The sequence below is a fragment of the Gallinula chloropus genome, assembly GCF_964237585.1.
Source record: "Gallinula chloropus genome assembly, chromosome: 2".
Classification (NCBI taxonomy): domain Eukaryota; kingdom Metazoa; phylum Chordata; class Aves; order Gruiformes; family Rallidae; genus Gallinula; species Gallinula chloropus.
Genome location: NC_140086.1, coordinates 152,657,411 through 152,680,296, shown reverse-complemented (window position 1 = coordinate 152,680,296; position 22,886 = coordinate 152,657,411). Strand labels below are relative to the sequence as shown.

The 22,886-nt window shown below is 40.5% G+C and overlaps 1 protein-coding gene across 3 annotated transcripts in view; it reads left to right on the top strand.

Annotated features, from left to right (window-relative positions):
- ZMYND11 (zinc finger MYND-type containing 11) overlaps positions 1–20,359 on the top strand; it is a 109,381-nt gene extending 89,022 nt beyond the window's left edge. For all 3 annotated transcript variants that reach the window (XM_084279921.1, XM_084279919.1, XM_084279920.1), the window contains 11 exons: positions 2,794–2,871; positions 3,265–3,357; positions 4,828–4,915; positions 6,116–6,171; positions 6,879–6,956; positions 7,502–7,620; positions 9,398–9,605; positions 11,485–11,553; positions 13,353–13,625; positions 14,945–15,130; positions 19,816–20,359. In XM_084279921.1, coding sequence (XP_084136047.1) covers positions 2,794–2,871; positions 3,265–3,357; positions 4,828–4,915; positions 6,116–6,171; positions 6,879–6,956; positions 7,502–7,620; positions 9,398–9,605; positions 11,485–11,553; positions 13,353–13,625; positions 14,945–15,130; positions 19,816–19,938 — 1,371 coding nt within the window. In that variant the 3' untranslated portion in view covers positions 19,939–20,359. The remainder of the gene's footprint in view (positions 1–2,793; positions 2,872–3,264; positions 3,358–4,827; positions 4,916–6,115; positions 6,172–6,878; positions 6,957–7,501; positions 7,621–9,397; positions 9,606–11,484; positions 11,554–13,352; positions 13,626–14,944; positions 15,131–19,815) is intronic.
- Positions 20,360–22,886: the final 2,527 nt, after the last annotated feature.

Below are 22,886 nucleotides of genomic sequence, written 5' to 3'. Positions count from 1 at the left end.
TTTTGTTTTCCAGAAGCAGGAAATTAAAAGACCTAATTGTCATTTATACTTGCTTCTATATCACTCTGGCTATAAATGGACCTGGCAGTTGGTATATTTTCTTATGTCAGAGCAATATGAATAGATTTTACACAAATCATATTCTCCATCTAGTATTACCTACTTTCTTGCTTTATGTGGGTCTAGTTTGACTTCTCTGTGAATGCTACAAAACACATAACAGGGGTTTTGTTTATTAAAATATTACACATTTTCCATTATAGCTTCCAAAGAATTTTTGAGTGGAACCTCCTAAAGGGCTAATCTTTGTTGAAACATGAATGAGGTGGTTGGATTATAACTTGCTTTCTACAAAGAAAAAGACATTTTGATGGCTCACAGGCTCTGGTTCCCTAAATTCATTACCTTTCAACAGTTAGTAGACGAACTTAGATATTATTTTTTTCCTAAAATAAATGAATGCAGGGAATTGAAGAAAAAGTAGAGAAATTCAAGTTTGCCTGAACTGGCAAATTAATTATATCACTTAAAGATGATCTTAATTGCTGACATCAGTAACAATACAAACCCACCTATCTATCTTCTCTTATGATCTGAAGGATAAGACTGTAAACCATCTATCTTAACACAGTCTCTTACAAACTGTCTTGCCCAGAAGGGCATGAAAAATGGTTCACATGAATTCTGAAACACTTTCAAAGGATGATAGATTCAGCACCATGTCAGAAAGAGACGTGTAGAAGGACTAGTGAGTGGAAGTGGATTTTATCGCCTCCTAACAAGATTCAGTCTTTTAAAATGCTGTGTCATTAGCAAGCACACAGCACCCCACTGCCTAAAACGATGCAATGACAGCGTTTCGTAATGCAGATAATTTAATGCACATTTGGGTTGGCATTTGCAGTAGCAGTTTTGGTTTAAGCAAAACCAAATAGGTGAATTGAACTCCAGCAGAGGGCATTTCCTCATGGCCAACAAAGTAAAATGTGAATATGCAGGAGGTGATTAAGACATAAAGCACAGGGTAAAATTTTGTCTCATCACAGAGTCTGGAAGGAAGGTCTGGGAACTATTAATATTATGAAAATAATGCTTAAATATGCTGAGAGTGTTAGAAAGCCCTGGTGCTGGCCCTTTGCATAATAGTGGTAGCATCCTGTGAGGAAAAAGCAATAGTGTTGTTACGCATGCTGTTGTATCTCTACAGGTTCATGACTGAACTGCCATTTCAGCACAGTTCATAATGATGCTATGGGTACTGTTAAGCAAGCACCTGCATTGGTAGTGCTGTGTACAATTCTGGTTGATGAAGGAGGCAGTCAGTAAAATCCTGAGATGTATAGGAAGCACACTTACTGTGCCACAAGGGCTAGCCTGTGGGGTTCAGTGTCTGTAGTGTCTTGCAGGAGGAATGTCAGCAGAGGAGACACAACCAAATCTCATCTTTTTTTTTTGCACTGATGTGTAGTTTATACTCTTGCCAAGTAAATACATAAAAGTAGTTGCTCTGTACTCAATGTGTCTGTTCCCTCTATATGTTCAGAGTCATGTATAAGTAATTCAGTAAAAAATAGCACACTTCTAATTATTAATAATTCATAAGCCTCATACCTCTTCTAGCTACCTGCTGGGACATGGATTCTGTGTTCTCTTGTGTTCCGCAATTATGTGGATCTTGCTAAAGACCACCAAAATTTGAAGATGCAGGTGTAACTGAGCCAATTTGGACCACAGAGTTTCCATACTGGTGGTGACATGAGGCATAAGAGAAAGGGAGAAGTCAGCCTCCCTCAGGCACTCAGTGCATTCGGAGGTGTGAGGAGAAATAAACATCTTTGCAAGAGATGTGAGCAGTTAGAAATCACTTCAGGGTAATATGCCTGGAACCCGTGTTGTTCCTTCACAGTGCTTTTCCTTGGAGAGTGACTGTAGGCAAGAGCAAGGAGGAGATAGTACTTTTCAGCCAGCTGTTGTAAGGCCATGCAACACTCTGCACAGCTGCTGTGACCTGGAGTTTGGAAAGGCTGGTTTGTAGGAGCACATTGGGCATTTGCAGAGAGCCACCTTCTCTTTAACAGCGTGTTTTCCGTGTGCACTGCTTCCCACTAGCCTGGGTTGACTTTGAAGGGTGGGGATAAATGTCTAAGATGGGGGGCAGGGGAGGGAAATCTAGACCCTGAACTGCTAAAAAGAAGCAGTCTGTATTCCAGAATCTGGAATAGGTTTTTTTAAAGGAAGGACCATAAAAATCAAGAACTGCTGTGTTTCTCGAGCAGTAAAATGTGCTCTGGGTTTTTACTGGCTAGACCCTATTTGTCTTCCTCCTACATGGTGTCATTTTGCCTAGTAAGCAAATAATTTGTAGATGGCAAAGGATATTATTTCAAAAACTATTTCTTATTTTACCAAAATTATTAATGCCTTGCTAATAAAAAGACCATTAAATAGATTTGAAACTGCTCCCTAAAATGCCTTTCTTCATTGCCTTACTCTAATTAGATACTTTTTAACATGAGAGATTTTGACAAAGTATTGTGGATACAAGTGGAAATAAAACCTGTGATTCTTCTGTAGCTGAAGTCCTCAGCCCAGACATAATTCAAAGAAATATACATAGTTGTTGTCCTGCATTAGTGTTACTAATTTCCCAGAAAAGATTTTCCCTTAAAACCTGTGTGATGTGTGATTCAAAGTTATCTTTTCAAATGATGTTGTGATGCAGAGAAAAAATTTATTGGATTGATTTTGAAGTCAAGTTTAAAATAATAATATGATCCTGTTTTTCCTTGACAGAGTATCAAGAAGAAAAACACCAGTAAACAAGAGATGAGCACATACCTGCGATTCATAGTCTCTCGTATGAAGGAGCGGGTGAGTCTGGAACAGGGAAGTCTATCCAAGTGTTCAGTTGCACAGTAGAGGATGCACTGTGGTTGGCCGTGTGTGACTGTGTAGGGAGGAGGGCTACAAGAGGGTGTAATTTTCTTTTCCCTGTCATAAGCAGCATGTGTGTTTCAACAGCCACTTACCATGTTGGATTAGTATCACCCTGGCAATAGTAGTTATTGTCATACCCCTGCAGCTTCTCTGAAATGGTCATTTTCAAGGTTTGAGACACATGTAATCTGTCATATTGTGGATCTGCAGTTTGGCTTTGGGTATCCCTTACCTGAAATATTCCAAACTATTGAATTTTTTTAATCCTTTTTGTGTTTTAATAATATTCTAAATGTAATAACTTACACTGTCTCGTGGTCCTTTCAGGCTATAGATCTAAACAAGAAAGGGAAGGACAACAAACACCCAATGTATAGAAGGCTGGTGCACTCAGCTGTTGATGTTCCTACTATACAGGAGGTAGAGTGACTTGTTTTCCAACTTCCACACTGTTTACAGAGTCTTTTAATGGCGTTAAAGACTAAAGCACTAATCCCCTCTAATTCTCCTTGTATCGGTGTTTCAGTATTGTATGCAGTGTTGGATATGGGAGCTTAACCTTTCAAACTTTTTCTCATAAATAGGTAACCAAGTAACACCATTGTAAGTAGTGACTAGTTTTCAGACGTAGACACTCCTCCTTTCCTTCTGTAGCAAGGTTTTACTAGGAGCTGTAGGCAGCTGAAATCTTTAAAGAAAGATCCCTTTATCTAAATCACTGACTATGAACTAGAGTGCCTCTGTTTGCATATCTGGCCCAGTGTTTTTGACCGTATTCCAGTTTTAGTCATTAAGGCCTTGTGTAGGTGGCAGCTTTCTAAACATCTAAGTGATTCATAAAGAACCAATCATTTTGTTGATCATGAAGAAACAAGACTAACTTAAAACATCTGTTTTGCATTAATTGCTACAAAAATAAAGTGCTAGCAAATATGTTGTCCTTTTTTCCTGAACCAAAGGTCTGACCATGACTCATGCAAATCAACTGCACATGACCAAAATGAACAGCGTATTAATATTGTTTCACTGCCGCAACTGGATTGCTATGCAGTGCTGTAGTATGTATTGTCCTTTACAACCACAGATGTGAAAAGCTTTTGTTTTATTTTGTTATTGAAAGACATGGATAAACAATAGCTTCACTGGCAGCTTTGGAGACCAGCATTACTGTCTGACTTACATACTGGCAACACTGGTTGAGCCTGAAAATAGGTCAGGCCTTCCTGTCATTGTGTCACCTTCACCCGCTTCCACAGAAGGTCTTTTGGCCTTGATAACATCCTAGGAACTGATGATACTTTGTTTGATGATCAGAGTTCTCATAGGCGATCTTGACAGAGCACAACTAAAAATGCTCCATTCCTTATCAGACAAAAAAACTGTACTAGGAAAATGAACTGCATGGCTCATGTAGGCATTCATCACAAGTCTGGAAGACTAAGGTAATCAGCCTTCATCAGAAAACACTGTCTGTCAAGTGAAGATCCTGGAAGTATAAAGGCAGTCAACATTGATTTGAAACTAGCTGGTATTTTAAGGTATGAATTCTTTGCTTCAGGGAATATATTTTAATTTAAACAAGTTTTGTGGGCCACACCTTTATGATGAAGTGACTCCAGACTTACCTTGTTGTAACTAGGAAATTTATTTCTTTTATAAACTTTGTTAAGTTTTAAAGTACCTGGTTTACATCTGGCCATTTCATAAAGGGACCAGTGCAGCCATGTGCTGACAAATCATGTTGAAGAGTTGTAAGTATTCTTTCTGTATGCAGGAAAGGCAGTGCTCATCTGTGTTGCATAATGCAGGTTTCTATGAAAGCTGCTCTGCATAAAATGGGTACGACACCTTAACAGTTTTTTTCACAGTCCTGTGTTTTCTTTTGTGTAGAAAGTAAATGAAGGAAAGTACAGGAGTTATGAGGAGTTCAAAGCAGATGCTCAGCTGCTCCTACACAACACAGTGATTTTCTATGGAGGTAAAGTGCTACATTTACCAACTGCTTTGTTTGATTTATCTGTATCTATAGGAAACTCGTGAGTTCAGGACTGAATTTGGTATTAGATAATCTTAAGTGTGGATGAGGTCATTTGAGAGCCCTTAAAAAGCAAATTAAGCTGCAAGAGGACTTTGTGGGGTCTTTTCTGGCACACCTACTACACAACAATTTTCATCCTCCCTGGCTAAACGTTTTAGTGGGAATTTGCACTTCTGCCATCCTGTTTCTTCAGCAGACTGTCACAAATCAGTCTATCCTTCATATTTCTGCCAGTATACATCTGTTGTTCTAGGGTGGAAAGAGGTCTTATCTCTGATGGGTTGTGTCAGCAGAAACATGTACTATAGGCACATATTGTTCACTCGTGGGCAGTATCTTTCATGTTGCAACAGCAAATATAGCTACATCCTCACTAGAAGCATCCTGCTGGTGCAGTCTGTGAAGGTACAGCCATCAGAGAAGCTACCAGCCACTGGAAGGGTAATTGGTGACTGGTTGAGATGGTGAGACAGTCTGATTGGAAGTGGAAAAACTCTGCCACTATATCCAGAAGCTGTAGCCAGGTCCTGTAACAATGTTCCCCAAAAGCCATCATTTCAGAAACGATCTCCCAGGAGAACTGGGAGGAGGGTGGGACCAGTCCATTTGCAGCATCAGAAGATCCATTCTGTTAGTGGTAGGGAGAAACGTGAATGTGAATACACTGGTGTAAAGGGGAACACAGTGATAGGGAAACAGAGAAACATAGGGGAACATCATGTGTGTCAAACACTACTCTAGGCAGAAATACTTAAGTGGTTGTACCTGTGTTCCTGTCAAGTGGTGATAGCAGAGAGCCATGTTTTAGGACAATTACAGTGTGTCACGAAGACACTAGCCAAGAAAGAAACTGAATGCATATTAAGAGCAACCTTCTCTCCCTGGTGCTACTCCTCAGTTATGTGCTTGTATGGCTCAGTTTAAAAGCTCCCAACAGTATTTTTTGCCCGTAAATATGAAAGAGAAAACAAATATAGAACTGATTGTTAGAAAATTTTAAATGGAAAGGTTATCCAAGTGACTAAATTATGTTTTGTATTCTCAAGCAAGACAATTATAGCATGAAAGTTGTTGCAATGACAGCTGCAAATCTTTGTGATCATACTGTGATTGTTTATACCATTTATTTTTAATTTATAGCGGACAGTGAACAAGCTGATATAGCGAGAATGCTTTACAAAGACACATGTCATGAAGTAAGTAGTACCAAGTAACCAAGGTGTAGTCAAAATATTTGATTTTAATTTCAGAATCAAAGAAAAATATTCTTCGTATTACAAAAATAGAAGGGATGTGTGGTTATAAATTTTCCCCTAACTTTCTAACAGCTGATGCAGAATTCCTTTTTTTTTTCAACTATCATCATTTGGAAAACACTGATACGCAAATTTTAGTTTTGAAAGTAACCTAGTTATACACAATTGGACTAGAAATAATTGCACTTGCTAGTATACGTTGAAACTGAGGTGAGAGCCCTACCAAATTCTGTAATTGACATTGAAACATTTCTCAGCATTCAGAAGAGACCAAAAGGTAAAGCTGCAGGAGCTGCGATGCTTTCTCCATTTGTACAGTTGAATTACTTCTTTCAGAATGCACTTTAAATATTTGATGAATTTAAAGAACTATTCCTTGCATTTTAGCTATAAATCATTAAGAGGTGAATTAGTCTCCTCCCTCTGCCTTCTTGTTCTAAAACACAAGTAACATTTCTGCAGCATGTCTTTCATCGACTCTCATCTCACCTCAGTTTCACACCTCTAGTTTGCACAGACAGGAGTAACTCCACCAAATTAGTGAGCAGGGCTGGAAAATTTAACCACCTAAGAGAGCAGGATACTACTGAAGTCATATAAATAGGATTTTAGGGGCTTAATTACCTTGTTGTTTGTTTGTTTTTCAGCTGGATGAACTGCAGCTTTGCAAGAACTGTTTCTATTTGTCAAACGCACGACCTGACAATTGGTTCTGCTATCCCTGTGTATGTTGCTGACGCAAGTTTTTATTTGTTTGCTGTTTTGTATAAAAGCCTTCAGTTTTGGTGTCCTTAATGCATTGAACATTCTGTTTCAGTAGGCTTGTTTCAAAAGCATGGTTAAGACTCTGTAAGCCTAGTTATTTCACACAAGTGAAATGTTGATTGAAGTTCAAAGCTGTAACAATATAGGTTATAAAACTTGGTTATCAGCCAGTTACAACAGTCTCACAAGAAAATAAGGAGCTTACAGAAATAAAACTTTGCTCCTGGATGGAGCTATAAAGAGAAGTTTAATTTTTGGGCTGCTTAAGATCTCTCTTTTCAATAGAGAGTTACACCCTTTGCAGACTTCTTTTTTTTTAAAACTTTGCTCCAAGCAATACATCGAATGGGGAAATATGTATTGTAAGGAGTTAAAAACGAAAATAGCATTAGACATAAACAGCAGCCATATTCTTAAGATACTAGCATAGTATTGCAGCAAAATATTTGTGGGAGAAATTATTATACTACTTCGTATCCAATAATAAATACAACATTTTTTCCAGATACCTAATCATGAGTTGGTTTGGGCCAAAATGAAAGGCTTTGGGTTTTGGCCAGCCAAAGTCATGCAAAAAGAGGACAATCAAGTTGATGTTCGCTTTTTTGGCCATCACCACCAAAGGTAATTTATTAATTCCATGTGCTGCTTTTTACAAACAATACTTAAAATAATTTATCTCATCTATCACGTTGTAAATCATGGCTCAGCGAGTTGCCAGCATTAGAAAGACTGAGTACTTGCCATAATTGTTTCAGAAAATTTAAAGCTCAGTCTAACACACCCAAAGTTGCCAAATGGCTCAGAGATTCGCTTACCAGTTGCTGTAGGGATGTTAATGCCATTTTAATTAAAGCAAGCAAGTGACCTTCCACTGTTTCTTCAAATCAGTAGTGGCCTGCTAATCCAGGTCAAGGTGAAAATTGGACAGAAACGTGCTCTTACTACCAGCAGTATTGACTTTGTGCAATTTTCTCTTCTGAGTAGACACACTGCAATTTTATGTTTTAGTAACATAATATACATCACAAATGTTTCTGTCTCACTGCTAGAACACTGACAGAGCTCCTGCTGTGAGCCAGTTTGCAATTTCAGAGAATAACTCTTTACGTTGGAAACTTCACTCTTAGAAATCAGCATTTACTTCCATACCTGGTTGTTTGTTCAGTGTTTGGGGAGGGTTATAGTAGTGTTACCACAGTGGATGTACTGATTATTTTTTTTACTGTTTGATTTAAATGCTGTAATGTGAGGAGAAGAGAGATTTGCAAAGTAATTTGTGATTGTTGGGAAGGTGGTATATTTTGGTGCATCCCAAAAGGGCCTAGACAATGCAGTAACAGTGCTTTATGAGACTGTTTATTTAAATTGCTTTTCGTGTGACTTGCACAGTATATAACATGTTTTCATTTGTTATATGAACTGCTCAGATTTTCTAATAGGCTTAAAATGGGTAAAGGATCTTTATTTGTGTCACAATCACAGAATGATTTACTCATTAGTAGTTTTGGCATTCCATTCACGCAGCTTCAGACTATTTAATAAAGTAACATGACACTGGTGGGATGAGGTGCTTAAATGTGTGCTTATAGAACAGGCAAAGTACATTTTACCAGAGTGCCATTGCTTAGTTACTGTGCTGGACTTGGACAAAGGGCCAAGCTCCTGGTTGGTGTAAGTCAGCATTTTTCCTTGACTTCACTGAAATGAATTAATATTGTAAGAGTTGAGAATGTGGCCTCAGACATTTAATTTGTTACAATATTTACTCTGTTGTGTAAATGTGCATGGCAGTGGCTCTTTCTTTAATTTCCAGTGCTGCTTGGTATAATCTTTCCAAGTATCAAGAGCTGCCCATCTAACTCTAGGAGGAATCTCTGAAAATATTTAAGAGACAAAGTACCTTTGCAACCAAGGCACTGGCGTGAATTCAGTCCAAAAGAACATGACAGTCCCCACATGAGCTCAGTCCTGATAGACAGGCACAAACCACAACATGTCTCTATTTGAGGTGATAATTTGGTACATTCCTTGAGAGTTTTAGGAAAGAGGTCAAGGGCTAAATTGGATTAGCATACAAACCTTCAGTGAAGGTGCTTCTGTGTCTGACTCAGGGCATTTAGCAAGGGAGCAGGTAGGAGCTGTTGGTGCTGGGGGAAGTTTGCAGCTCAGCAAGAATGTAAGAGATATTCAGACATAGCACCCACAGCTAAGAAGTGCTTATAATAACACAGATGTTTAAGAGTATGCAGTCCATGGCAAATACATAAAAATTCTGAGTGAAAGGAAATAGTCAGCAATTGGACACTGTGAAAAACTGCTTGTGAAGTCAGTTTCTCAGGTCAGGATCCTTCATCTCTATTTAATGTTGCTGAACCTGTCTGTATTGTGTATTCAAAAGGGCCTGGATCCCCTCTGAAAACATTCAAGATATCACAGTTAACATCCATCGGCTGCACGTGAAGCGCAGTATGGGGTGGAAGAAGGCTTGTGATGAGCTGGAACTGCACCAGCGTTTCCTTCGTGAGGGGAGATTCTGGAAATCAAAGAATGAGGATAAAGGGGAAGAGGAGGCAGAGTCAAGTATCTCTTCCACCAGCAATGAGCAGGTAAGAGCTGCCACAATGCTAGCAATCAGGGCAATTTATTAAAGGGTACAAATATGATGTATTTTTGATTAAATACTATTAAATTAGCCTTGTGCTCTGTCTGCCGTTTTGTGTCAAGAAGAGGTTTCAGAGGCTTATTTTCCCTATCTTTTGTAGCTCAGTAGTAGCAGCAATATAGAGTTTTCCACTTTCCTCAGTTTCTTGGATGACCTCTGTGAGGTTCTAAAACGCTTGTCTCCTATAGCACCTTGATGAGACAGACAAGATTTCTAAAGTTAAATAGGAATGTTCAAGTTAAATGTCATGGCTATCAGATAGACTGCAACACTGCCTTCTTGGACTCCCATCAAGGGACAGCCCTGTAGCTGTTCAGTCTTTTCACAGCTGGAGTATGTTCACTTTGGACTGCATTCTGCGTTACAGATCCCTGAGTAACATCAACCATGACATTTTCATCCAGTCCAACTAAAGTTAGGTGCAAACGCTGCACTTGAGGACCATGTAGCCAGCAACTGATGAAAGTAATTAAAAACAATTTTGCAAAACAAGAAAAACTACATTGCTTTTTACAAAGGTGACAAGCACAAAGGGCCAAGATACAAAACTTTGCACTGCCATATGGAAATTCCCTTATCACAGCTGAACCTTGCTAGTCATTCATTGTCCAAGAGGGTGTTATATATTTACTGTTACTGACTTGGCAGTAAGATTTTCATAGCTTGCAGGATGTTTCTCTGTATTTTTGGCAGCCTTTTCCCTGGCAACATCTTTTTCCTCATTTAAAAACAGTAACTATCCACTCTCTTAAGTATTTTAAAAAATTATCATGTTTTGACCCTCTTCCCTTGCCCTTCTATCAAGGAGGTCTATCATCCAGTTTGTAGCTAAAAGCCTCAGGCTTATAATACCGGATGCCGCTTTAAGGCGATGCTCCTTAGCGAAGTCAGTTTGGGGTATTTTAGCCTGGGTCACTTAGCTAACCCTTTGTAACCCTTTTATTTCATGTCGTGCATGCAGTCATGCAACAATGTATGATGAAGCAGGAACATGCTCACAAGTAATGTTTATGAAAGATAACAGAGGCATTTTCCCAATTTTTCAGAAGTGTCAGTCATGGGGTTTAAAGTTTCCACTTGCATATTTTCTGTCCACTCCAGCTGTTCCTCCTTCATTTGGTTAATGCTTATACCTGTTTCACTGGTTTCCCAGATACAGGAACATAGGAATAGCCATCAAACTTGGTGCTCTGCAGTACTCTGCAGCATCCTGTCACTAACACTAACGAGTTCTGGATGCTTCAAAGACAGGAATAAGAAATTTGCTGTAAGCTATTGCAAGATGATTTACCATCCACTTAGATCTCATCCTTCTTTCTATTGCTAGAGAGTGACTTTCATTCTGAAACTGGAAGTTTCATACCCCTCCAAGCATACAGTTATAATCAATTACAGCAAGTCTTGGATAATCTTACTATCTTTATCTATACATATTCTCCTTATGATTGCTGTTTTCTGGCTTTCAGCAACATCTGCTGCTTATTTATGGGTCACTGATATCAGAATATTCTGGAAAACAAGCATTTGAATTCATATGTGAAATGAAGAAAAGAATGGGTCAGGGTATTTTAGCCAGTACATACTGAATGTTAGAACTTGTTTGGGAATTTTGTTCCTTCGTGCAATCATCGTCTCAAGAGATAATGTGGGAAGTTTACTGTGTGCTCTTCTCATTTAAGAACAGTATTCAGCTTTCTTTCTGCTAAATGGAATAATTGCAGATAACAAAAATAAAAGGTACAGCGGTCATGTTACAATGAATGCTATTTACAGTAGCTGTTTTTTGGGATGATTCAATGTGCTTTTTTTCTTAATGTTCACAGCTGAAGGTTACTCAGGAACCAAGAGCAAAGAAAGGACGACGTAACCAGAGTATGGAACTCAAGAAGGAAGTAAGTAACCTCAATTGCCATGTTTGTGGAGATAGCAAAGTACAAAAAGTCTGAAATTTTAATAGGCACTCCTTCAGTTTCTGTCACCTTTTACTGATTTTTACAATGTTAATCTTGGAAGTTCCCAGCCCCATAGCTTGGTCCTCCTTGCTAACAAGCATAATTGCAGCTCCTATATGCAAGCCACCAGTGTCACTGTGGCAATATTCTGTATCATGAATAAATCAACAATCGGTTTATGATTATATTTTTTAATGATAAATTCAGGCTGGTTAGTAAGTGCAACTGAAACAGGAAAGTATTTTGCATGATCAAGAATATTAAGTTTATAAAATGTCATATCCACTCTTGTCCATGGAGCATCCTTCCTTATTTATCCAACTTGCACACTGAATGCAGAGGGGGAAGCAAAAAGCTGTGATCAAATAACCGAGGGACTGTATTATTACGCTTGTACACAAGGGGGCAGTTGCTGAGACAGACATAAATCTCGTATTTCCTAAGTTCTGAGGACTCAGAAGAGGACTCAAGACTCATCACAGGGGAAGGTTCAGATGGTCCTGGTACCTGAAATAGCAGACACTGCCACTCCTGATGCCTGGGCAACTGCTGCCCTGTTGTATCTGATGCCAGAGGGCTCAGTGAGGCACCTCCCACTGTATGTGCTCCCTGGGGCACACACTGTATTTGACTGCAAGACAGGGAGACTACAGTTTAGGATGGCTCATCATTTTTATCATGTTTTCTGTCAAGCAAATGCTGTAATTTGCTTCATATATTTATGTTTTAGCATTTGCCTTTTTAGCTCTGCTCATATTTGATCGGTGATCCAGAAGTCAATCACAGTGACCTGTTAGAGAGTAATTGGTTGCAAAAGGGAATACACAGTCAGGCTTTTGATGGGTGAGAGTGGTGCCCCATCACACAGACAAGCACAAAGTCCAGTCCTGCACAAGTCAGGTGTCACAAGGACTGTGTGCTTTGTCTGCACACTGTTCAGTGAGCTTTGAAAAAATCTTAAGTTAAAAAAACAACCCACATCTGTGTCTTAAGACCCTTCAAATATCAGTAAGAGTTTGAGATATATTACTTCTATCTGTTCTAAAGAGCGGGAACAATTGGTGTTACAGTGCAATAACACAGCCTGCTAAATTCAGTGCAGAACACTACAGTAACTGTGATTTCTTTCTTGATAATTGTATAATTACAGAAAGCTTCTGTGGTCATCCAAGTCTAGCTCTATATTATTGGAAGCAAGACTTAGACGCTCATTAGCCTTTCATCTTCAAAGCACCTTTGAAGTACTAATCAATCTTTGCAGCAGTTCTGTGAAATCAGTGGCATATTCCAGGCTCCAGTGGAGCCTGTTGGGACGGAGTAAGCCCAGAGTTTGCCAAAATAATTCAGGCACCTTGGCCACGCAGCTACAGTCTCTTCAGGGAAAATGGTAGCGGGGGGAAATGTATAGTAACCCTTTGTAATCCCAAGGGATCTGCCGTGATTCAGTGTAGCCTCTGATGTTGGTGGTACATTTTGGGAAGCAAGGCTGGTGAGTGTTGCACACTCAAGCCTTATGAGTGCTCCTGGCTGAAGTCAGAAAAGTCTGACTAAAGAGCCTCCTACTGTCATGAGGTTCTTCTCACAGATCCCACGTCCCATTAGCCATAAAGGTCTTCAACAGACACCTTTCACATTAATTGTGCTGGCATCAGTCATGTAACAATTCTTCTCCAGGGGAACTAAAAGTTAACTTGTTCTATTTTGACATCTGTATTTACAACTTTGCTCTTTTTCTGTAGGAGCCAGAACCTGAAACTGAAGCAGTAAGTTCAAGCCAGGAAATTCCCACAATGCCTCAGCCCATTGAAAAAGTTTCAGTCTCAACTCAGACCAAGAAGTTAAGTGCCTCTTCTCCAAAAATGCTGCATCGGAGCACCCAGACCAGTAATGATGGAGTATGTCAGAACATGTGCCATGACAAATACACCAAAATCTTTAATGATTTCAAGGACAGGATGAAAGCTGATCACAAAAGAGAAACTGAGAGAGTTGTACGAGAGGCCGTGGAAAAGGTACCGCTTGTTGACCACCTACAGTCTGGTTTGAGGAGAGGGGACTCTGGATATTTTTCACATTCTTTTCTACTTTTATGACATCCACCCTTAAGAAAATGAATGAAAAATCTTTTCCAAAGAGACCACATAAAAATAGTCTTCAGTATTGCTTTTTAGACCATTTCTATACCAACAGCCCTTAGTTTAAACAGAAAACTCCTGCTTTTTTTGATTCTTGTCCAGTGAAATCAGTTTCTGATCCAAAAATGAAACTAATTGTTCATTCATGAGTGTTCATTTCCAAAGCCTTTCTCTCCATTGTCAAGTGTGGCTGTAAACAATGGCATTGTTTAAATGCTATTCATAAATAACTGTTCTTTTGTCAATCTTCTGACCTAAATATTAAATAGATTTGCTGAAATTTATTTGAATTTTTTTATTTAATGATAGCCTGTTCAAAATTCATTATCTAAGCCTGGGCTGGTCATTTTTGGCTGGAGAGAGCAAGACAATTTAGAGGATGATTTGTCTCACCTCTCTTAAATACCTAAGACAAGATGAATTTCCTTCTGGATGAAGGACTATGGAATAAAGCTAGGAAGTTTAGGAGTTAATTCTGTAGGATTAAGACACCAAACTTTCAGATAACTGAGCAAGGGCAAAGGAATCCCACTGACAATGAATACCACAAGGTACCTTTTACTGAACTCAGGCATGTTCTATTTTGTATTTTCCATTGTCCCCCTGCTGTAGATGTATATGCAGTTATAGATTTGGAAAAGATAAATTCATAAATCTGTAAACTGATCATTGACAAAATACACATGGAACCTATTTAGCTGTTTGTTTAGGTTGCATAGCAAAATCAAAATACAGTGACACACTAATTTTGAAAATTGCTTATGGGATGGAAGTTTTGTTGTAACTCTAAAGGAGAGAACTACAAGGATATGTGGTGATAGGACAAGGGGTAATGGTTTTAAAAAGAAAGAGGGTAGGTTTAGATTAGTTATAAGGTGAGGCCCTGGCACAGGCTGCCCAGAGAAGCTGTGGCTATCCCCTCCCTGGCAGTGCTCAAGGCCAGGTTGGATGGGGCTTTGGGCAACCTCAGCTAGTGGATGGTGTCCCTGCCCATGGCTGGATGTGGGACTAGATGAGCTTTGAGGTCTCTTCCAACCCAGTCTGTAATTCTATGAACTTTTGGTTTTCTAAGTGGGAGAAATCTCTAATTCTGTGACCTCCAACAGTAATAGAGGTTTAGAAAGTAGAAGTGTAAAGAAGATACTTTTATTCCAATAGCTGTCCCTTGACTTGCTCTGCTGACTTTCTTACGGCAGCTGCGAACAGAGATGGAAGAAGAGAAGAGGCAGGCTGTAAATAAAGCTGTGGCCAACGCACAAGGAGAGATGGACAGAAAATGTAAACAGGTAAAGGAGAAGTGCAAAGAAGAATTTTTAGAAGAAATTAAGAAGCTAGCAGGCCAGCACAAGCAGCTGATTTCCCAGACCAAGAAGAAGCAGTGGGTAAGTGTCTAAGATGTATTACAAGAGAGAAAGTGGAAATGCATTATGCATAACGCAGGAGAACTGAAGGTGACTCCTTAACTTCTAACTGCACCTCTCTCTCACCGGTCTTTTGGCTTAAAAGGTTTTCTCCTTCATATTCCTGCTTTCAGATTTTCTGAACCTCCAGGTTTCAACCTCAAGTTCTGATAACTTTCCAGGTTAATTCTGTAGTGTTTAACAGCACCATGTTCTTGAGTCCAATCAGGCATTAGTATCGAAATATTTTTTCTCAATGCATTTTTACTGCATGTAAGACATGTTCTGCATTATGTTCACACTCCTTTGATCTCAGGGTCCCAAAGGGATAATTTGGACTCCCCTGCTAATAATGCTGGTAGTGATATCCTTTTGGCATTTTCCTCTTCTGGCTTTTTCTGCAGCTCTTTTATTTTATGTTCTCCTGCATTTAAAAACATGAGTTTCTGAAATAGATTTCCCTCCCTTGTTCAGTCCTTAATTCCAAATCTGCAGCATTCCCTACAAAAAACATGTTTGTATGTAAGTGAAAACAGACATCTAACTTACCATTCTGTTACATGCTGAAAACTTTTCCCTGTTTCTTTTTTGGTTTGTGTCTCGTGTTTTCATTCAAGCCAGAAGCGTGTTCTCCCGCATGGCTGTACAGCACCTACACAAACACTGCACATACTAGAATACTTGTGTGGCTAGCCTGCAGGAGAGTACGGGTGGGAAGTGGAGGAGCAGCGAGCCTGGCACACACACAGGCTTTGCTATTTCTTTGCCTATTTTCACAGAAGAAGGTAACGAAAGCAGTCGCTCAGGAAATCACACTGCACCCCCATAGCTATCATACAGCAGGGTGGGTACAAGATCTTCTTCTACTCGCCTCCTGGTGAGATTTTCCCAGATGCGGCTGGGAAGCATGCGGGTGCCTCACCGCAAGATGGCACGCTGATCTGAGCAGCGAGGGACAGCGCCGGGCCCACAGCCACGGCCGCCCGGGACAGCCAGCCCTGGCCGCAGCCCGCAGCTCCCGCCTGCCTGCCGCTGGGAAGGGCTGTTTGGCTTTGTTCAGCCTCATCAGCCCTTGTTCTTGGGGCGGCCCCTGCAGAGAAACCTCTGCTCTGCAGAAGAGTGAAAGAAATACTAAGGCGAGACAGTCGGCTGCTGGCTGTGACCGTGATGAGTTTGGGTTGTGTGAAGAGAACGACATCCAATGCCAGAGCGCGTGTAGTGCCTTCATTTCTGTTCTAGCAGAGCTGGTGCTGTGGGCGTATGATACTGCCGTGTTCGGGTCTCTGACAGGCAGAAATCCCTCCCTGTCTACCTGTCTCACCAGACCAGAGAAGTTATTTAGGCCTCCGGCTTGATCAAGTTACTGTGTTTAATGAGTCAGCAGCTGCTGGTGTCTGCGTGCGTGCCTCTGCCTGCGGCGCTTGAGAGGGAAATTGAATTGCCTTTGCCCACTGTGAACGGGGCCGGATTAGCTCTCTTCTGTCAAAAGTTAAGAGTGCACATGTGAACTGTAGCCACCATTCAGCTGATGCACTGTAACTCAATCACAGTAACTTGATTGTGAGTCTGGACTCGTCGCTATAGCTGCTTTTCGGGTTTTTTGAAGGCAGAATCTATGAAAGAGACTCAGGAGACTTTCATCTGCTCCAGTGTGCCTTTACCATATCCTTTAGCCTAATCAGAGAGTGCCCTGGTACCACATCGCTGCATCGTATGGTCGTGTGCATAAAGCCTCCTTCCCAGCAAGACAATTAAAGATACAAAGAGCGTTTGACAGTCCTGCCTGTTCCTGTGGCCCCAGCATTATCTGACAGTCACCACCTTAAACGAAGGCATCATGCAGGCGGCTGGTTTGCACGTGGTAGGAGAGGGAGGGAAAGGATAAACACCTTTGCATGGAGGCTGATGGATCTGCCTGCCAACACGCAGCCTGGGGCAGCTGGAGTCGGTCCAATTACACAGCTCCCCGGTGACTCTTCCTTCGGTGGTACTAATGACAGTCCCTGGTGTGCAGTACTGCTCCTGTACGCTGCTATTACAATAATGATACCTCCTTACCAAAATCTCATGTAATTAACACACATACTAAATGAGTTTTGGTGGCTTTGCTTTTTAATTAGAAGCAGAGACCTCTGGCTTTGTGTAATGCAGATGTCTAGGCTTGGGGAGTACAGCTGCTGTTATTCACACTATATTTGTCTTTTTCTCATACATAAAAATAATCCAGTCAGGATGAAAGGATCACTTTGCTGTTGGTGTACAGGCACACGAGAAGATGCGCTCCCAGCCCTTGGGAACCTAATGCAGAGAGTTAAAGAACAACATTTTTTGTTGCTGTAACTGGTCACAGTCCCCTTGGCTTAACCCAATCTCTTCTTATACCTCCAGAAAAATCAGATTTAATACAGGGACCTCAAGCAAATAGCAAAGAAAAGGAAGAAATGTAGAGGCAGGGATAACAATCATGAGATTATGCAGTTTGATGGCCTCCAGAATACAGGCTAGGGTGCTGGTCTTGATAATGTTTCTTTTTTTCATTTCTCCCTGGTCTTGTATTTGCATATAAGCTTCATTTAAATCGGTGCATAGTTCATTTTTATAATTAATTTTTAACTCCTGTCTCTTTCAATTACATTTACATGTGTAGTTATTCTAACTTGCAACAGGTTGGTTTTTAGTGAATGAGCATTGTCTACAATGTGTACTGTCTGAAACAAAATCCCAAGTGATTGATAATGTTTAGAAAGAGGAAAATGCAAAGAGAAGAGGAGGCCTGGGGCCAGCTGGCATTTTGCCTTCTCTGCCACATGTGCTGGTACCAGCTTAGATGACACTGTTTTCCTTTTGTAAACAGAGATTTACATCCTACACTTAGAGCTAGCATCTGTAAAGGGAAGTGTAGGACCCACAGACCAGTTGTCTTCTCCTGTCTTAGCTCTTTTGTATGTCTCTAAGCAAGCAGATGTGAAGCTAGTCCCTGGGCTGAGGCCCATGCTGGATGTAATGGAGAGATACAGCTGGTCCCTCCACCTTCCCAGCAACGATCCTAGGGGTTCCCACAGGTTTGTGGGCAGCCAGCAACATGAAAAACCAGAAGAACAACACTCAAGAGGACACTTGTTAGCTGACATTTCTACAAATAAACTTCCCTGGAGCTAAATTATAAAAGGAAAATGGAGAGGCTCCCTTCTCATGCTGCTAGGGCAGTCCCTTTATTGCTGATGTAAATAAATAGTAAATAAATTGCTATCAGTTTAGCCAATGTAAATGTTGGCTTTCTTGGATCTGTCTTTCAGTACTGTGTAGGGTTGCTGTGGTTTGGTTTGTTTTAAGACAGCTGGGTTTCTTTCCTTTGTAATTCTCTGCTTTATTAACAACACTGTAGCTACATAGGACATAAAAAGCAAATTGTGTGTTATGCTGTGGTTTGATAACAGCCTGCACAGACTGTGTGACATCTCTCCCTCTGTTCCCCCTCATGCAGTAGGCATTTCAGATTGGATTCATAAAGGTACTCTATGATTTTGAGTGGCCCAAATTCAGATCAATCAGATCGTTAGAACCCGGGTTTCGAGGATGCTGAGTGGAAGCGGCTCCTTCAGCAGCAATGCCACCCTCCTCTACAGGATTTTGTCAGAAGGATAGTTAATGCTTTTTGCAGCACTCCCTGAAAGGGTATAAACCCACCTGGTGACAGGCACATTGCCCAGCTGGGTGCTGTACCTCCTTATTGACCACCAGTGGTGTTGACCAGCATGTTGAGTTCCATTTTCAGTTCCTCAGAGGCCACAGGGTTATTTTCCAGGTAGTTCTTCCAGCTACCAAGGAACCAGGGGTGTTCTGAGGTAACAGTCCTGCAGCAGTTCCCAGAGGCGGGTACTTCTGCAGAAATGACGGGCTGTGCAGCCCGTGCCAGGAGTCTTGTGCTGTCCTGGAAGGCAAGACAGGGAACAAGAGCCCATGTAGCCATCCAGTGTAGTCCAGGCCTTCTCTGGTTTCCAGAAGAACTGAAGGAAAAGACACTTCCTTGCTTTTCTCAGTAGCACTGGTGTAGTTTTAATCAGATGGCAGCATGCTCCAGCAGCCAGCAGTCCCCCACGGCAGTAGCTTCCTTGCAGACCTACCCTAAATAGGCTGTAACAAGCCACATAGTAATCAATTAGTCTTGTTTCGCCCTGTAAAGTTATTGTTGTGCTTTCTGAGATTCTCCTAGCCCAAAAGGATCTTCCCCAGTAACCTCTGGACAGGTCAGGTTTGTAAAGAGACCTCAGAAACCTCAGATTTTCAAGTTTGCACAGAACCCCTTCACGCCGGAAGCGCCTGGTCATTGATCGCAGCCTTTAAGACACAGGTCAGGGTGCTGTTACACACGTGTAGGGTAAAAGATGGTTCCCTATCAGTCCTCTGACCTGAGAGATGAGTTTTCTTTAAATGAGAGATGATTTTTTTCCAAACCAGTAACCCAGACGCTGGAAGATGGGAAAGCATTGTGCAGATTTGCTAAAGATTGCTCAGCACGTATGAGAAATGCCCTCCTGCCTCTGGCCCTCCAGAAGCAGAACTGGGAGAGAAGCATCACTCTGCATCCCCGAGCAGCAGAGAACGCTTGTGCCTTGGTAAGGAGGGGTCCTCCAATGTGCTAATCTCCTCTCCTTTGTTCTCTCCAGTGCTACAACTGTGAAGAGGAGGCCATGTACCACTGCTGCTGGAACACTTCCTACTGCTCCATCAAGTGTCAGCAGGAGCACTGGCATGCTGAACACAAACGTACCTGCCGCAGAAAAAGATGAAAGAGCAGTTCCTCCCCTAGAAGACCACGCCGATGATTGCTATTCTCAGACACAGCGGTTTTTGTTTCTAAGAAGCCAAAATTGTTTAGAATTTGCTTCCCATTTTGCACCAGCCTTTAAACACTTTTCGTAAAAGAAATTTTGCACAGTAATTTCAATCTTCTGTTTAACGCTCCTCCAAAATTTTGTCAGCGAAATGAATTTAACATCTGTGGGAGCAGGTTACTTTAAATAATTTTAAACTAGAGGATTTGTTGCATTTTCAGCAAATTTTAAAACATTTTTAGGTTTTACAGAGGTTTTAATCTTTAAAAAAAACAGCAGATCTAAAACTAAAAAATCGTGCAAGTTTAACAAACGGAACATTTGAAGACTAGATCTGAATGTAAGAAGTACAGAACTGTTTCAGAAAAAAGAAGCATACTACCTTGATGTAACATTTATTTCTTAACCTTGTTGAGCTGGTTTTGTTCAGCTTAATTTTACTGTTTAAAGGCATTATCTATTGGTTATACCAGTGGGTACATGATTGAATTTAGGGAACAGGGTTGACACAGCAGGTGCTAGTCCTGCGTATTTTTTCTTAAATATTTCCCAACTGTGTTTTATTTTCATTATTTCTTTTCAATATATAACTTTTATAACAAAATATTAGCTTTGATCTTGTAGTTTAAAATCACAGGGAACTGGGGTAATCTTTTACTGAGCTGGATCTTAGAGAAAAAAAATGAATATTTAAACTTTGAAGTTTGCACATTTCATCTTTGTCCTAACATGAGTGCTTGTAACAAGAATAAGAAAAGCCAAAAAAACCCAGAAAAAGCAACTACCTTTATTCATGTGTGGAATTATGAGGCATACGAATTTCTTTGTTGCTCCCCCCCCCCCCTTCAGCCTCCCCGATCCGATGCCATTTGACTGCCTAGATCTGGTGTCACCTGGTCCATTGTAACTTGATAATAAAAGGAGAAAAAGCACTTAAGTTTCACAGAAGCCGTTATGTTTGTAGTAATGGGTCATTGCCTAATAATGAGCTCCATCACTGTACTCAGAATGAAGAATACTGCATGTTAATTTTCTTGTATTAAAAGATGCCGTGATTTGTAAAAAGTCTGTATTTTGCGGAATGTCTGGATTAAGAAGCATTACCAATAGGAATGGATCGATAGTTGAAAAATGATTTTCTTTTTGTTTGTTTTATATATAGATATATGAATTGCATCCATGTTCAGAGACAATTTTTTAAATAGATGTAAAGCTTACTGAAATAGCTTTTCTTTTAAAGTGTCTCCGCATTTTAGTTTCTTTCAAAGATTGGTCTTAGACTGAGTCATATGCCCATTAATCATCCAGCTATTTTTTGAGAAGTTAGAGGAATAATTTGTAAATATTTATTTAGATCTTTGATATTTATTGAAAGCAATTACATGATGGAACGATGGAAGCTGAAGAATCAGGAGGAAAGCCTTTAAAAAAAGTTTTCTCTAGGATTTGTCAGGGTCATTGTAAAGATAAAAATATAACTAAGACTTCTGTGAACTACCACTGAAATCCTGATCTTTTTTTACCTGCAGTGGTGATATAAGTTAATTGACTAGATACTGCCAAATCATGCCCAATATGTTGCAGAAATTAAGTGGTAAGTTGATTGGGAAAAAAAATAGTAAGTAGATGGTAACTTGTATTACCACAGCTACATTATTGCCTGATAAATGTGTAATTAACTTTTGTCGCCTCTGTGTTGTGACTGTCAAACACTTCACAACTAAAAATCAATCTTGTTCGATTACTTTACAAGTTCCAAAAACTTCGATCCACCCCTATGAAAGCAAGTTATTGTGGAAATATTTTTGGTGTAAAATCATTCCAGAATATGTAATATTTAACTGATAGCTGCATGAAAGTAAGATTCGTGTTACTTTGGCTTTTTTGTCTCTGTTGACACGGTTGCACATTTCCAAGTTACTACAGCGTGAAAACTGTGTGTTTTAAAGAAAAAAAAATAACAAAACAAAAAAAAAAAGATTGTGGCCTGGTTTTGTATAAGTTTTAGGTAAAATTACAATTGATTGTTTTAGGAATCATGATTTAAAATTAATTTTTCTGCAAATCATAAAGCTATATTAAAGTGTTGAGCTTAGCCACTATGCACATTGTAATTATTCATTGTGGCTGTCCAGTTTATGATGCATTCTGGCATTTTGTAAGCTGCTCTCACTAGCAATATATAGAGTCATTTAATGTGTTAACATTGGTTAATAAATGTATTTAAAAAAAACCCCAAACCCTCACTGAAACCGTCTGTGTTGATTTTGGCCAGCTGTCCTCACGTCCTTGGGCGTGGGCATGCATGAGGATGCTATTTTTACATGTCCTCACCTAAGAAGACCAGCGGGGACCTTGCTCTGACGTGAGCTGGCACGTCCCCATGAGGGCTTGAACGCTTCACATGGCTCTCAGCACCGAAAGCGAATCTTCTCAGCCCACTGAGGGCCAGCAGCCCCTGAGGGCTGTGTCCAGCATGTTTGGGTTGTAATGCACCCCCTGGTCCCCTTCTCCCTGTGCTTCCTCTCACCGGTGGCCCTCTCAGCCAGTCACGACCCCTGTGCCTATCAGGTATTTTTACCTGGAGAGACTGAGCAGACCATGTGAATCCAGCTGCAGCCTGAATGGAGGCAGCATTTCTCTTACAAAGCCCTGAGACACACGCTCTCTCCCTCTCTCTCTCTCTCACACACATACTTTCCAAGCCAGGACTTGCTGCCAGCAAGGTGCCCGAGGGAGCCGAGGGCCAATGCTGGTGCTGCTGCCCATGGCCTGCAGCCACCCCTAGAAGAAAGGGCCATGTGGGGACAAGCCACAGGTGGGGCAAATGTTATTAATTTATCTTAATGAAACATGACTAAATCCAACAAACCAGCATGGCACATGCACTGCCAGGGAATCAT